Consider the following 16,596-nt stretch of genomic DNA (forward strand, 5'->3'; position numbering starts at 1 on the left):
TAAGCTCTAGTATCCCCGTGAGAGGACAGGGGGACTGAATAATGGACGGATACTTCCTGCAACATGAATCTAATAATAATAACATAATAGCAATAATATGTTTCGAAGCTTGAGCTGGCAGTGCACACTATCTCTCTTTGGAAAGCTTGCGTGCATAGTTCAATGTTAAATACAATTGTGTAGAATTTGATAAATGGTCACACTTGTAAACTGTAAATACAAAACGAAAACATACTGCAGGAGCCTGTAATAACAGATAACACCTGATCACCATGTGAATGAATGACGTGTATCATATATGACGCAGCATAGATCCGCCTTCGTGTGTTTCAATTAGGTCCTGTAGGCTACTATAAAGGTCTTCACGCACGTACGTTCTCAACTGGTTTCGCATCAGAATCTTGAGAAGTTAACGTTATGTCTGGAAGAGGCAAAGGCGGTAAGGGACTCGGGAAAGGAGGCGCTAAGCGTCATCGTAAGGTTCTGCGTGATAATATCCAGGGCATCACCAAACCCGCCATCCGCCGTCTCGCTCGCCGCGGTGGGGTCAAGCGTATCTCCGGTCTGATCTACGAGGAGACCCGCGGTGTGCTGAAGGTGTTCCTGGAGAACGTGATCCGCGACGCTGTGACCTACACTGAGCACGCCAAGAGAAAGACCGTCACCGCCATGGACGTCGTGTACGCGCTCAAACGACAGGGACGCACTCTGTACGGCTTCGGAGGCTAAATACCTGTATACTTCTAAAAACCCAACGGCTCTTTTAAGAGCCACCCACATTTTCAAAAAGAGCTGTTTTCATAATGTTCAGGGAATTAATTTGTAATCAGTTTAAAGTACACAGTCTGAGTTCTTTAAAATCTTCAAAGTAGAAGTAATTTTAGCACACTGAAATGTATTTTTTTTTTTTTTTTTTTTTTCCTTAATCTCGATCTTAAATTGATTAATTCACGGAAATTCGTGTTGTCTCCAAGAGTTCATTAAATCATGTGCACAATAGGATGTCAATAATACGATTTTTTTTTTTTTTTTTTTCGTGATCGTAGTCACAAAAACATATTGGGCGGGAAAAACAGACGCGTGTGTGGGGGAGGCGACGGGACGCATTCAAATTTAGAAGCCTGTGATTGGCGGATGTGTCTTTCTAGAAGCCCATTTGTAACCAATGAAATATGTTTTCTTCATTCGTTGTGCACAAAGACCCAATCAGTAAATGCAACCCAGCCCTCATAAATTAGCATGAGCTTTCAATAAATACCCGGTACGCTCCTGTAAGGAAAGCTATTGTTTTGTTCGACACTTGCAACATGCCTGAACCAGCGAAATCCGCTCCCAAGAAGGGCTCCAAGAAGGCGGTCACTAAGACTGCCGCTAAAGGAGGAAAGAAGCGCAGAAAGTCCAGGAAGGAGAGCTACGCTATCTACGTGTACAAAGTGTTGAAGCAGGTTCATCCTGACACCGGGATCTCCTCCAAGGCGATGGGCATCATGAACTCTTTCGTCAACGACATCTTCGAGCGCATCGCCGGTGAGTCGTCTCGTCTCGCTCACTACAACAAGCGCTCCACCATCACATCGAGAGAGATCCAGACCGCCGTGCGTCTGCTGCTTCCCGGAGAGCTGGCCAAACACGCCGTGTCTGAGGGCACCAAGGCCGTCACCAAGTACACCAGCTCCAAATAGAGTGTAATCTGACTTCTACAACCCCAACGGCTCTTTTAAGAGCCACCCATCATTTCAGTTAAAGGGCTTTCAGCGTTTAAATATGTGGTTGTTTGTTAAATCAAGGTTTTATTAAAGAGAAGTTTAGCTTATTGGACGAACAAAAACCCTTAATATACAGTAAATGCTTGCATCACACAAAATCTCTAAAATACTATTTAAGCTTGTTCTTGTTTTTCTAACAATAGTCTTATTACTCAAATAACGAAACCGTCAACAGAATTGTATTCCGTGTTACATATTGTTCAAACTTAAACAATTTTTCAGAATTAAAGATTAGAACAAAAGAACAGCATTTATTTCCCATACTATTTCTTTAGGTGCGTGTGTGTTTTCTATGAATCAAATACATGGGCAGAGCTACATTGACCAGAACGTTGAATATAAGAAATGTGTGTAGCATTTCTATCCGGATAATAGAATGATTTCTGAAGAATCATGTGACACTGATGACTGTAATGATGCCGTAAATATAGCATTGCCAGCGCAGGAATAAATTAAATTTTAAGTATATTAAAGTAGAAATCCATTATTTACACACACCCACACACATCTATATCTATCTATCTATCTATCTATCTATCTATCTATCTATCTATATATATATATATGGAATAAATTAAATTTTAAGTATATATATATATGTATACACATAAGAAACCAGCCAAGAGCCCTAAAAAGGCGGCACCCAAAAAGAAATGAGTCTTTAAGACTGATTCTTCCCAAAACAAAACAGCTCTTTTAAGATTGCTACGATTAAAGAGCAAAGTATTAATGATCTTTATTTAATGCTGCTTTTGAGCATTTGAGGGTACTTGTATTATCTAAGTATTAGGACAATACAGTCTGCAATACATTATAATACTGTATGTAAAAAACAAAACAAACAAAAAATCACATCAGCATCTTAAATACAATATTTGAAGCACATTTATTGATAGGATGCATTCAAATAAACGGATAGGCTTGATTTGAAGAGAAGAGGCTGGTTTACTTTCAAAATCAACAGTTTCTGTCTTTCCAGTGTTTATCTGGACACAGGGGCGGCGTTAGGGGTGGGCTAAGGGGGCTGGAGCCCCGAATGTTTTCAGTAAAGCCCCGAATGTTTTTATTACCACCATGCATCAATGAGTTTTCATGCCCAATAAAGTAATTTATATTAGAATTTAAATAAATAAATAAATAAATAAATATCTCTCGACTCTCACGTCTACAGTGTCTGTCAATTTACGCGTTTGTCATTCACACCCGACAAAAACCGCCCACTGAGTCTAGTGCTTCTGACTGACATGTAAACTGGCCAACCATCGATGAGCGTCTGTACGATCCAGCCAATGATATGAGATCTTTTGGAGCCAGGTGGTTTGTTGGCGTGTAGTATTTTACTAGATCAATTTATTTGAAAATTGAAATGGATATTTCAAAATTCTTCAAAAGAATAGACAACATTTAGACGCCAAGAAACAACAGCTTCAGGTATCTGTAACTTTTAATCATAGTATTTATATTTCTTTTTCGGTTTTAAATTGTGTCTGATTTAACGTTACATTTTGAACATCTAACAGTTAACGCTTGCGCAGCACAGTCTTTAGGACACACACACACACACAGAGCGGTTATAATGTTTGGTTAGCACGGTCTGTGGCAGACTTTTCGTGTCAGGGCAACAATTCAATAAACAAGATAATAAAAAAGACACATTTCGCAAAGGAAATGGTTCAAAACAAAGCATGTTGTTGTGCTCTGCAGCAACACACAGCAGTGTTTACTGAATAAATTTGCTCGAGTAAATGATTCACTGACCCATTCATAAAAACAGTTGCTTGCTTTTTTTCTGAATGAATCATCTGTTTCGAACGAATCCATTGATTAAATGACTGACCGACTCACTCATTAAGGGAGTGGCTTACCGCCATCTAGTGGCAAAGTACCATTCTAATTTTTTTCATAATTTCATATTTCTGTATTCCAAATTTTATATTTGATACATTAGCCTCATAAGATTATTTATGCAATTTGTAAGTTCTGTGTAAGTGCTCCTTCAAAAATATAAGTGTATAGAGCCCTGTGTTTATAATTATCCTTGCTTTTAGTGTTTGTGTGTGTATTATATATGTAAGTGTAAGTATAAAGTAAGAATAAGGTAGCCTATAAAATGTAATATGTGCAGGAAGAATGGGTGAAGTTTTTTTTTTTTTTTTATTATAGATTCTTTATTCACCTTTTTTATCTATTCTCACAAAAATCATGCCGTTAAGTGAAGACTATTAAAACAATAATAGAGCTGAGCTTACTATTTTACCATGTCTTAGATGAGTCAGCAAGGAAAGAAGAGGCTTTAGAAGGTGAAAGGGATGATCTAGGAACACTGCAGACAGGTCCAAAACACGTGAAGCTTCAGCAGTATACCTTTACCCCAATTTGGAACACAGCAGAGAGCTTTTAATAAGAATTGGCTAGATGCATTTCCGTGGCTTGAGTATATCCAGAAATTCTGCATTCTGCTTTTCTTGTCGCCTCTTTGGCAAGCATCATATCCGAAACAGCAAAGACACATTAACAATTGCAGGTTTCTCCAACTGGAAAAGGGTTTTAGAATCATTCAGAGAGCATGAACAAGGCTTCCATGACATGCTGGAAGAGTTACAAAACAACTGAAACACATGGAGATATGAATGATGCACAGACTTCAGTAGAGGGTACGGTTTATCTGCCAGACTGAATAACTTGAATCTGTTTACTGTAATGCATAAACACAGAGATAAAGTCCTTTGACCGGTATATCTTTGTAGAGTAAGAGTATGTCAGTGCACTGCTTAATGTTTGCTTCTTATTCCTGTTCTACCAGGACGAGTGTAGCCAGTCGGGCTTGATTGGAAAAGAAAAGAAAACTGAGAGACAGAGACAAAAAAAAAAAGCGAGATAAAGACACAACATCAGCATATGTGTCAGGATACAAAGGATAAACTTAAAATAAAATGTTTTAAAATTTGTTTTTTTATTGTTTTTGTATATTTTAAACAAGGTACATCTTTCTGATTTATTAAAATAAAAAGTCACATACATGGATTTTTCTGGGCTAAGCCCCGGATCTCCACTCACCCTAGAACCGCCCCTGTCTGGACATATAATTCAACGTGCGATTTTATACTTGTTATCTTATCTTCTTTTGCATTTAAACCATACAGTCTATAATTTAAACGCACATTTAATATATAATGCATTTATATATTAAATATTCATTAATTCATTACAACAGATAACAATAAAAATGCTGGGAGAAAGAGGAGAGGGTTTCGAGTTTTGGAGGGATCTGCAGTGATTGGTTTTCATCTGTGACAGATTCTGGCCAATAGACGACGAGCACTCTCTATTAAACGCTGATTGTCCCGTAATCTCGATTATTTCATACGTTAAACAGCTGTAGCTACTACTGCGAGCTTCTAAAATGAGCGGGAGAGGTAAAACCGGCGGTAAGGCCAGAGCCAAGGCTAAGACTCGCTCCTCCAGGGCAGGGCTTCAGTTCCCCGTCGGTCGTGTTCACAGACTCCTCCGCAAAGGCAACTATGCCGAGCGCGTCGGTGCCGGTGCTCCGGTGTATCTGGCCGCTGTGCTCGAGTATCTGACCGCTGAGATCCTGGAGTTGGCCGGAAACGCCGCTCGGGACAACAAGAAGACCCGTATCATCCCCCGTCACCTGCAGCTGGCGGTGCGCAACGACGAGGAGCTCAACAAACTCCTGGGCGGAGTGACCATCGCTCAGGGCGGCGTGCTGCCCAACATCCAGGCCGTACTGCTGCCCAAGAAGACCGAGAAGCCCGCCAAAACCAAGTAAACACAAGAATACACAACTTCCAAAGGCTCTTTTCAGAGCCCACCCACGTTTTCGAGAAGAGCGATTTGTGTGTGTGTGTGTGTGTGTGTGTGTATATATGTGTATATATATATGTGTGTGTGTGTGTGTGTGTGTGTGTGTGTGTGTGTGTGTGTGTATATATATATATATATATATATATATATATTATATATATATATATATATATATATATGTGTGTATATATATATGTGTGTATATATATATGTGTATATATATGTGTATATATATGTGTATATATATAAAATCTGAATGGATAATCTAATATTGATTGTTATAAGTTTTGCTGTGTCTACTCTGGTTATGAGCAGAGCGAATTAAATGAGCGTTACAATAAAACGTGGAAAAGTTGTTACACTACAATAGGACAACAGAGAAACATCTTAAAAGTTAATGAATAGTAACACCCTCCAACCCACTTTCACATCTAGTGTAAATACAAAAAGTAAGTTACATAACATTACATTAGCTCTGATTCTAATAGAGCACCCTCCCGACAAACATAAATCTATAGATAAATAAAAACAACATTTTTAGGTTCTAATATTGGGACACTGAACGGACAACATTTGAGCGGGAAAGACTGCCTTCACTTGTTCGAAAACAGGAAACGCATTGTCATTGGCTGCCTCACGCTGCGGCGAAACCACAATAACCAATCAGATGCCTCTGTTGACGCACCGCCCAATGCGGCAGGACAGTTTAAAAAGTTGCTGCAGATAGAAACATTATCATTGTTTTAGAAAACAAGACAGAAATCTTGTAGAAACCATGGCAAGAACCAAACAAACCGCCCGTAAATCCACCGGCGGCAAAGCCCCGAGGAAGCAGCTCGCTACCAAAGCCGCCCGTAAGAGCGCTCCAGCCACCGGCGGCGTGAAGAAGCCTCATCGCTACAGGCCCGGCACCGTGGCTCTGCGAGAGATCCGTCGCTATCAGAAATCCACCGAGCTGCTGATCCGCAAGCTGCCCTTCCAGCGTCTGGTGCGAGAGATCGCTCAGGACTTCAAGACGGACCTGCGCTTCCAGAGCTCAGCTGTCATGGCCCTGCAAGAGTCCAGCGAGGCTTATCTGGTCGGTCTGTTCGAGGACACCAACCTGTGCGCCATCCACGCCAAGAGAGTCACCATCATGCCCAAAGACATCCAGCTGGCGCGCCGCATCCGCGGAGAGCGCGCTTAAACCCACGACTTCAACTTTTAAACCCAAAGGCTCTTTTCAGAGCCGCCTCAATTTATCTAACAGAGTGGGATTTCCTTGTTTATGTTGATTTGCTCATTTAAACCCACTCAAAATCTCTCCAACAGGTGACATGAATATATAAAATATACAGCGACCTCAAATGTATTCCGTTAATGCAATTACATTTCTGTAGAGGAAATTTAAACCGTGTTAATGGGAAAAATACTATTGTTACTACAAGTGAATGTTAAAACTTAATCTCTTTTTTTCAATACATTTTATTTTCCTTTCGCAGCTTTAATGGCTCCAAGTGTAGCACGTTGATACATTGTCTTTAACAATAAAACAACTGCAGACAGAAACAAACTTCACTGAAAGTGAAATTAAAGCTGTCCATTGGTGTAACAAATGAAATACATGCTCTTTGTATCACTATCTCTCTCTCTCTCTCTCTCTCTCTCTCTCTCTCTCTCTCTCTCTCTCTCTCTCTATATATATATATATATATATATATATATATATATATATATATTCAAAATAAAATTATAGAATTAAGTTTGTAGGCTATCTAATTTCCTGTTTGTTTTAGATAATTTAACAGAGCGATGTTAATGTTTATTAAAATTCTAACATTGATTTCACCTCCAGTATTTTAACTTCTAACATTTGTCATTCATTGTTATATGCACTAACGTTACAGTGCAGTCGGACGTTCAACAGTTTCATAATTTCCACAATGCCTATAATCAGTGTTGGGGAAAGTTACTTTTAAAAGTAATGCCTTACAATATTGCGTTACTCCCTAAAAAAGTAACTAAATACGTTACTTAGGTACTTTGTATGGAAAGTAATGTGTTAAATTACTTTTGCGTTACTTTAACGTTACTTTTTAAATATGAGCAGGGCTTGATTGTTTTTAATTTAAGAAGTTCTATTTATAGCAAATGTAAAAGCCCTTTCACAGCAAAAAGTGTAATGAATAAACCTCAGGCTGAAGGAAAAGTAAATTCATGTATGTACAGTAGAACACAGGAGAAGAAGGTTCAACACTCTTCAGCAATTAAAAAAAAAACAATGAAGCACAATTGTTAGTTTATCTAAAGTCATTTTTGATTATTAGTATGGTTGAACTGGATCATTAAAGGTCAGCAGCAAAGACACTGTCAATAAAATGGGAATAGATACATTTGTGTTATTTAATATATTTAGTTATTGCAGGTTTGCGTGATATTCTGAGTTTGCATTTTCACTGTTTTGATTAATTTTGATGAATACTAAATCTGTTTTGTTTTTTGTTTTTTTGTGAGTGGGATGAATTAATGCACATTCACATTTAGTCTAGAACTACAGTAACATCATGTTCACACAGCGCACACAACGCCTTCATACTTCCGATTTCTCCCAATATGGGAACAGGAGGCGTGTCAGTCAAAAAATGGGAATACAAAGTAACTGGCGTTACTTTTTTGGAAAAGTAACTCAGATATTTTCTCGTAAATTAAAAAGTTATGCGTTACTTTACTAGTTACTTGAAAAAAGTAATCTGATTACGTAACTCGCGTTACTTGTAATGCATTACCCCCAACACTGCCTATAATCCACTTGGAAAGTAATCTGATTACGTAACTCGCGTTTTTTATGTTGTATGGCCGATTCAGATTCTAGATATTGATTCTTCTTGTCTTCTCAATCCAGTCTCATTATTTTGTATACCTTCCATTTGAATCCTGTATATTGTCTATAACGGTCTGGTTTGGGTCAGCCAGCAAATGAGATATAAGAGGACTGCCACGGACTGTCAGGACAGCTGAAAGGATGGTGCACCTGCCCACCCTTCAGCACTTCTACAACTCTAGAGTGAAGAAACGGGCCGGTAACACCATCACAGCCCCCTCTGGAAGCTGCAAGGGGAGTAAATCATGGGGTAACTGGCATCTTTGGGTGAACTATCCCCTTTAATTACTATAATATAATTCCAAATGTGTATTTTATTTTTATTTATTTTTTTGTTGAGAATTGCTAAGTAACAATTTTACACAAACACTTTTTTTTTGCAGAAAGGTTTAAACGTCAAGGTTTTTTTTTTGTTTTTTTGTTTTTTTTTAACTTTCTTTCTTTCGCAGTATATTGATTTTCCCTTCAAGAGTTAATTTAATGTTTATAACATTGTGTAAAACAGAGAGAGACAGATGTTCAGGACAGATGATAAAATGAACATCAGGATTGTCACTTTCGGTACACAGACATTAAATCTCTTATCTGAAAAAGAAAACAAATAAAATTATTCTGATAGAAATGTAGTTACCGACAAATGGGAAAAAAAAAAAAAAACTCTCAAACTTAGGCCTACCATATGCATTTATATTCAGCTCCGTATCCAAACAAATTAAATATATTTAACCATTATTCGGTTGTTAGGTGATGACGTAAGAAGCGCTGTTTCCAGGTCCAAGCCTCAACTGGCTTCACAATACGACCTCAGCAGCCATTTATGAGCACTTTTTATTTATATTAAACATTTAATCTAAACGTTTTCAAACTTACAATGTACAGTCTCCATGCTCACAGCGTCCCAAACAAAAATAATTTTTATATTTATTTATTTTTATTTATATATTCATTGTCTGACTATCTGGGATTTCGGTATGGAGTTAAAGGTTAGGATTATAATTTTTTTGGTAGTATTATATCGCATTGTGAGTGTATATTAGCACCTTTTGTATAAAATTTTTGTATAAATTATAATATAATTAATATAATTGATGGTGTTTTTTTTTTTTTTGTTTTTTGTAGTGATTAATAGAAGATCTTTTTTCTATTATATAAAATCTCCATCAACATAACTAACAATAAAAGCCAAGTACATTCCTCCAGAAAAAAAGACACAAAAGGGCAGTGCCAAAATAAATGAACAGCTGTCTCTGGCTTCTGCTTGCAAAAGCCACAGCTAACATCAATATCGTTCTTAAATTTAATTAAATAATGTTTAGTAGGGTATATTCTGTGGAGAAGTTTAAAGGATACTTCTTTCACTTTATTTGTTAAGAGATATCGATTGGGCAGAAGCCAGACTTTTTTCCAGTCAATATCACTCACAAATGTAGGTATCTGATGGACACGGAAGAGGTGACACGTGACTTCAGACTTAACAAGCGAGTCCCAAAAAAGTTGATATAGGCTACAACCCTGCTGATATTATGACATTTGGTCAGTTGATATTTAAATCAATGGTTGCTGAAATACTGACTAGTGGCCTTGTTTTCAGTTTATATTAGCGTCTTGCCTAATTATGATGCACGCCTGTTTAATCATAATGAGACAATTCAAGTTATGATTCTTTGTCGCAAGGGCCACATCATAACTTGAAGTGACACAACGTAATTCTGTGCTGTGGTATTAGCAAAACAATCATCATAAAAAAATACTAACTAAAATACTAACTAAAAAAATACTAAAAAAATATATACATATATATATATATATATATATATATATATATATATATATATATATATATATATATATATATATATTAAAACAGCTGTTTTCTATGTGCGGAAACATTACTATTTTTAATGTTTTTGAAAGAAGTTTCTTCTGCTCATAAAGCCTGCATTTATTTGATCAAAAATACAGAAAAAAAAAATTAATATTGTGATATATTATTACAACTTAAAATAATTGTTTTAAAATGTATTATACTTTAAATTATCATTTATTTCTCTGATGCAAAGCTGAATTTTTAGGATCATTATCACATGATCCTTTAGAAATCATTCTAATATGATGATTCATTATCAAAGTTGGAAACAGTTCTGCTGCTTAATATTTTTTCAGAACATGTGATACTTTTTTTTAGGATACTTTGATGAATAAAAAGTAAAAAAATAAAAATAAAAAAAGAAGCTATGTTTTTAAAATATAAATATTTTGAAATAACAATATACACTACTGGTCAGTAATTTGGGGACAGTAATGTTTTTTTCTTTCTTTTTTTAAATAAAATCAATACTTTTATTCAGCAAGGATGTGTTAAATTGATAAAAAGTTATAGTAAAGAATATATATTATTAGAATATATATTATTAGATTTTTTTTTTTTTTATTTTTTATAAATGCAGTTCTTTTTAACCTTTTATTCATCAAATATATTAGACAGCAGAACTGTTTCCAACACTCATAATAAATCAGAATATTAGAATGATTTCTAAATGATCATGTGATAGACTGGATGTTACATGTGACACTGAAGGCTGGAGTAAATGATGCTGAAAATTCAGCTTTGCATCACAGGAAGAATTTTTTTTTTTTTAAAGTATATTCAAATAGAAAACTATTATTTTAAGTTGTAATAATATTTCACAATATTACTGTTTTTTTCTGTATTTTTGATCAAATAAATGCAGGCTTGATGAGCAGAAGAGACTTCTTTCAAAAACATTAAAAATAGTAATGTTTCCAAACTTTTGACCTGTACTGTATATATATATATTTTTTTTTTTCACTTTTATTGTTTTTAATCAACCTAAGAGATTTAAGAAATGCATCAATTTAATTTAAGAAATGTTAAAAAGGCGGCTGAGAATTAGGTAATTTATACCATGTGATTCTCCGACGTTGTCCATACATACTGGAATGATGACGTATGTTGCTGTATAGCTCCGCCTTTCTGTGTTTCAAGTAGGTCCTGTAACTGATTTTAAAGTACTATTTGTATCGACCTACTTTTCATAAACAGCTTGACTGTGCAGCGTAGTGAATTTGAAAGTTGTAAACATGTCTGGAAGAGGCAAAGGCGGTAAGGGACTTGGAAAAGGAGGCGCTAAGCGTCACCGTAAGGTTCTGCGTGATAACATCCAGGGCATCACCAAACCCGCCATCCGCCGTCTCGCTCGCCGCGGCGGAGTCAAGCGTATCTCCGGTCTGATCTACGAGGAGACCCGCGGTGTGCTGAAGGTGTTCCTGGAGAATGTGATCCGCGATGCTGTGACCTACACCGAGCACGCCAAGAGAAAGACCGTCACCGCCATGGACGTCGTGTACGCGCTGAAACGACAGGGACGCACTCTGTACGGCTTCGGAGGCTAAATATATCTGTACACTTCTAAAAACCCAACGGCTCTTTTAAGAGCCACCCACAGTTTTCAAAAAGAGCTGTTTTCATAATATTCTTTGAATTACTTGGTAATAAATTTTAAAGTACATAGTCTGAGTTCTCTGTTAAAATCTTAATAAAGTAAAAGTAGTTTTAGCACACTGAAATATAAAGGCGTTTTTAAATTTATTTAAATTTATGCATTTATTTGAAGTTTTTGTACAAAGTTAATTTTAGTTGATTGAGGATATGGAATTTTTAAATATATTGTGTTTTTGTATTTATCTCGAGCTTGATTAATTCACTGAAATCCGTGTTCTCCCCAAGAGTTAATTAAATCTGTACAATTGTATGTAAAATAAGAAAAGTCTCTTTTGTGTTTCTTTATTTTTTCTGCTCCGTGAATGTGATTGAAAAAAAAAAAAAAAAAAAAAAAATCTTTAGCGGGAAAGTGTGTGTGGGGGAGGCGACGGGTAGCATTCAAATTTAGAAGTCTGTGATTGGCGGATGTGTCTGTCTAGAAGCCCATTTCTAACCAATGAAATATGTTTTCTTCATTCGTTGTGCACAAAGACCCAATCAGGAAATGCAACCCAGCCCTCATAAATTAGCATGAGCTTTCAATAAATACCCGGTACGCTCGTATAAGGAAAGCTATTGTTTAGTTCGACACTTGCAACATGCCTGAACCAGCGAAATCCGCTCCCAAGAAGGGCTCCAAGAAGGCGGTCACTAAGACCGCCGCTAAAGGAGGAAAGAAGCGCAGAAAGTCCAGGAAGGAGAGCTACGCTATCTACGTGTACAAAGTGTTGAAGCAGGTTCATCCTGACACCGGGATCTCCTCAAAGGCGATGGGGATCATGAACTCTTTCGTCAACGATATCTTCGAGCGCATCGCCGGTGAGTCGTCTCGTCTCGCTCACTACAACAAGCGCTCCACCATCACCTCGAGAGAGATCCAGACCGCCGTGCGTCTGCTGCTGCCCGGAGAGCTGGCCAAACACGCCGTGTCTGAGGGCACCAAGGCCGTCACTAAGTACACCAGCTCCAAGTAGAGTGTAATCTGACTTCTACAACCCCAACGGCTCTTTTAAGAGCCACCCATGTCTTCTGCCAAAGAGCTTTTCATCCTATTGTCTGGTGGGTTCGGTCAATAAACCCAGCACTTTTATTTTAAAGGAATAAACAATTAGACATGCTACAAGGCGTTAAGCAATGAAGGCCATTTAAAAAAAAAAAAAAAAAAAGCTGGTGTGGTTGTTTCGTAAACTGTCTAATTTTGTTTGTCTTCTGAAATGTTTTGATCACTAAACAAGAAATGTTAATTTCCTTATTTTGGATATCACTGATCTAGCATTTAATAGTAGATTAAAATCATTTAGATTTTATCAAATTTTGATTATTAAAACAAAAGAAAATCACAGGTGTTAATGCCCATGCTTAATGTTCTCGATATATGCATGTTGTGTGTAAGGTCTTAATATGGTTATTTTTATATATCTCGATACTGATGTAATTCGGTGCATAAAATAAGCTTCTAAGTGGAAAAATAGACTATATTAGTGAATGATTGTGTTCTCCCGCTCATCGGAACACAAGCAGATGCTGAAAGACAGAACCAATCGATCACAGACAGCGTTCGCTGCTGACGCACGGCTCAGCGCTTGTTCAAACAGCGCTGCGTTTCCCAAAAGCATCAGAAGCATAAGATGATCTCAAGAAACCATTGCTACATTACATTACATATCATTGTTACTATATATATAAAATTAATTGTGAAAAAAAAATGCATCATGGTTTCCACACAAATATGAAGCAGCAATAATAATAAATGTTTCTTGAGCAGCAAATGTTATTAGAATTATTTCTGAAGGATCACGAGACACTGAAGACGAGTAATGATGCTGAAAATTCAGCTTTGATCACAGATGCATTTTAAAATACATTAAAATAGAGTTATTTTTAACTGTTATATTTCACAATATTCCTGCTTTTACTGTTTGTTTGTTTTGTTCAAATAAGTGCAGCCTTGGTGAGCATGAGACTTAAAATATATATATATATATATATATATAAATATATATATATATATATATATATATATATATATCTATTATATATATATATATATATATATATATATATTACAAAATCTTACTGACCCCAAACTTTTGTGTACATGTAATATTTCTTTTAAATTGGCTAGTTTGTGCAAGTACATTTGTTTATATTACAAAATTTTTTGTTTTTGTTTGGTTTTTAAATGGATTGTGTTTTCTGTAACTGCTGTTAATAAATCTGTCAGAGAAAAAAAAAGTCTAAAAAAGGCCTATGAAATGTAAAACAACAACTACAACAAACCATGGCTTTAAAATCTAATATTAAGTGAGTATAATTACTGATTATATTCTTTTAATTTTTTTAATATTATTTAAAAGATCAGTTTAGTTTAGAGATATCAGTATCGCTGCTAGAAAATATTGAATTATCGAATTATTGAACATTAACAAATTTTTTGAATGATTACAATTTACATTTTTAATAGCTGGTAAACTAGTCATACTACACCTTCCCAACAATTATGCTTTAAGCAGTGTATTAGTAGTTAGTGTGCTACACTCTAAGAAAAGTCTGTAAAAATATGACACAATCTACTATGTTCATATGAATTTTTTTTATTTTTTTTTTTACCTGCATTTTAAATTATGCAGTGTTTTCGGGTTACAGGGTGAAAATGGATAATGTACTGGAAAATTACTAGTATCTTTTCCATTTTTCTTACAGAGTACTGACTGGTCAACAATCACAGGTACGAGCTACTAACAAAGTGTATCATAAATGAACAATTATGATAAGATTATTAAATTGAACAATTGCAAATAGCAGTTCACGTGATCTGTGTACTGCAAGGCATCTTTGTTTTGCTCTTTTTGTGTAATTTGGATGGAAAATGTGTGCCTTTGTATTGCATGAGTCACTTATCAAAAGTTGCTAAAAGTTGCCAAATAAATTTTAAAAATTGCTAAATTTGTTGCTAGGTGCTTTTGGGATAAAAGTTGCAAGGGTAGTCTGAAAAGTTGCTAAATTTAGCAACAAAATTGCTAAATTGGCAACACTGAATGAGGACCCGTGCAGAGAGAAGAGGGAGGAGTTTGGAATTTCGAGGGACGTGCAGTGATTGGTTTGCAACTATAGCTGCCTCGGACCAATAGAAGACGGGCACTGTCTCTTAAAGAGCGGTTGTCAGACCAAAAAGTTATTATTTTAGGAGTTGATCGTCAGTGACAGTTACAACAATCCGACAATGAGTGGAAGAGGCAAAACCGGCGGTAAGGCCAGAGCTAAGGCTAAGACTCGCTCCTCCAGGGCAGGGCTTCAGTTCCCCGTCGGTCGTGTTCACAGACTTCTCCGCAAAGGCAACTATGCCGAGCGCGTCGGTGCCGGTGCTCCGGTGTATCTGGCCGCCGTGCTCGAGTATCTGACCGCTGAGATCCTGGAGTTGGCCGGAAACGCCGCTCGGGACAACAAGAAGACCCGTATCATCCCCCGTCACCTGCAGCTGGCGGTGCGCAACGACGAGGAGCTGAACAAACTCCTCGGCGGAGTGACCATCGCTCAGGGCGGCGTGCTGCCCAACATCCAGGCCGTGCTGCTGCCCAAGAAGACCGAGAAGCCCGCCAAGACCAAGTAAACACAAGAGTACACACTTCCAAAGGCTCTTTTCAGAGCCACCCACTTTCTCGAGAAGAGCGATTTGTATAAAAAAAGAAATTTATCTGAATGGCTACTCTAATACTGTTTGTTATAACTTTTGCTGCGTCTACTCTTGACATGAGCGGCGCGAGCAGAGCGCATTAAATGAACGTTATAATAAAACGTGGAAAAGTTGTTACACTACAATAGGACAAGAGGGAAACATCTTAAACGTTAATGAATAGTAACACCCTCCAACCCACTTTCACATCTAGTGTAAATACAAAAAGTAAGTTACTTATAACATTACATTAGCTCTGATTCTAATAGAGCAGCCTCCCGATAAACATAAATCTATAGAACAATAAAAACAGCATTTTCAGGTTCTAATATTTGGGACACTGAAAAGACAACATTTGAGCGGGAAAGACTGCCTCCACTTGTTCGAAAACAAGAAACGCACTGCCATTGGCTGCCTCACGCTGCGACGAAACCACAATAACCAATCAGATGCCTCTGTTGACGCACCGCCCAATGCGGCAGGACAGTTTAAAAAGTTGCTTCAGATAGGAACATTATCACTCTGTTTTAGAAAACAAGACAGAAATCTTGTAGAAACCATGGCAAGAACCAAACAAACCGCCCGTAAATCCACCGGAGGCAAAGCCCCGAGAAAGCAGCTCGCTACCAAAGCCGCCCGTAAGAGCGCTCCAGCCACCGGCGGCGTGAAGAAGCCTCATCGCTACAGGCCCGGCACCGTGGCTCTGCGAGAGATCCGTCGCTATCAGAAGTCCACCGAGCTGCTGATCCGCAAGCTGCCCTTCCAGCGTTTGGTGCGAGAGATCGCTCAGGACTTCAAGACGGACCTGCGCTTCCAGAGCTCAGCTGTCATGGCCCTGCAGGAGGCCAGCGAGGCTTATCTGGTCGGTCTGTTCGAGGACACCAACCTGTGCGCCATCCACGCCAAGAGAGTCACCATCATGCCCAAAGACATCCAGCTGGCGCGCCGCATCCGCGGAGAGCGCGCTTAA

General features: G+C 37.5%; 5 protein-coding genes across 6 annotated transcripts; all 5 read left to right on the forward strand.

Annotated features, from left to right (window-relative positions):
- Positions 1 to 365: 365 nt before the first annotated feature.
- si:ch211-113a14.6 (histone H4) lies at positions 366 to 11,915 on the forward strand. Of its 2 annotated transcripts, XM_042715792.1 has the most exons (4): positions 366 to 710; positions 5,471 to 5,490; positions 6,362 to 6,695; positions 11,529 to 11,915. In XM_042715792.1, the coding sequence occupies exons 1-4, from the start codon at positions 418 to 420 to the stop codon at positions 11,863 to 11,865; spliced, it is 984 nt and encodes a 327-aa protein (XP_042571726.1). In that variant the 5' UTR covers positions 366 to 417; the 3' UTR covers positions 11,866 to 11,915. The 2 variants fall into 2 exon arrangements, with proteins under 2 accessions (XP_042571726.1, XP_042571725.1); XM_042715791.1 differs by lacking the exons at positions 5,471 to 5,490; positions 6,362 to 6,695 and having other exon boundaries at positions 374 to 417; positions 11,554 to 11,915.
- On the forward strand, positions 1,041 to 2,232 carry LOC109050742 (histone H2B). Its single transcript, XM_042715790.1, has one exon. The coding sequence runs from the start codon at positions 1,308 to 1,310 to the stop codon at positions 1,680 to 1,682; it is 375 nt and encodes a 124-aa protein (XP_042571724.1). The 5' UTR covers positions 1,041 to 1,307; the 3' UTR covers positions 1,683 to 2,232.
- Positions 11,916 to 12,504: 589 nt separating the features above from the next.
- Positions 12,505 to 13,717, forward strand: LOC109062894 (histone H2B-like). The gene has a single exon (XM_042715788.1). The coding sequence runs from the start codon at positions 12,553 to 12,555 to the stop codon at positions 12,925 to 12,927; it is 375 nt and encodes a 124-aa protein (XP_042571722.1). The 5' UTR covers positions 12,505 to 12,552; the 3' UTR covers positions 12,928 to 13,717.
- Positions 13,718 to 15,120: 1,403 nt separating this feature from the next.
- On the forward strand, positions 15,121 to 15,617 carry LOC122135644 (histone H2A). The gene has a single exon (XM_042715787.1). The coding sequence runs from the start codon at positions 15,177 to 15,179 to the stop codon at positions 15,561 to 15,563; it is 387 nt and encodes a 128-aa protein (XP_042571721.1). The 5' UTR covers positions 15,121 to 15,176; the 3' UTR covers positions 15,564 to 15,617.
- A 568-nt stretch (positions 15,618 to 16,185) lies between these two features.
- LOC109062895 (histone H3) lies at positions 16,186 to 16,596 on the forward strand. The gene has a single exon (XM_042715938.1). The coding sequence runs from the start codon at positions 16,186 to 16,188 to the stop codon at positions 16,594 to 16,596; it is 411 nt and encodes a 136-aa protein (XP_042571872.1).

This window comes from Cyprinus carpio, chromosome A25, assembly GCF_018340385.1.
Source record: "Cyprinus carpio isolate SPL01 chromosome A25, ASM1834038v1, whole genome shotgun sequence".
Taxonomy (NCBI): Eukaryota; Metazoa; Chordata; class Actinopteri; order Cypriniformes; family Cyprinidae; genus Cyprinus; species Cyprinus carpio.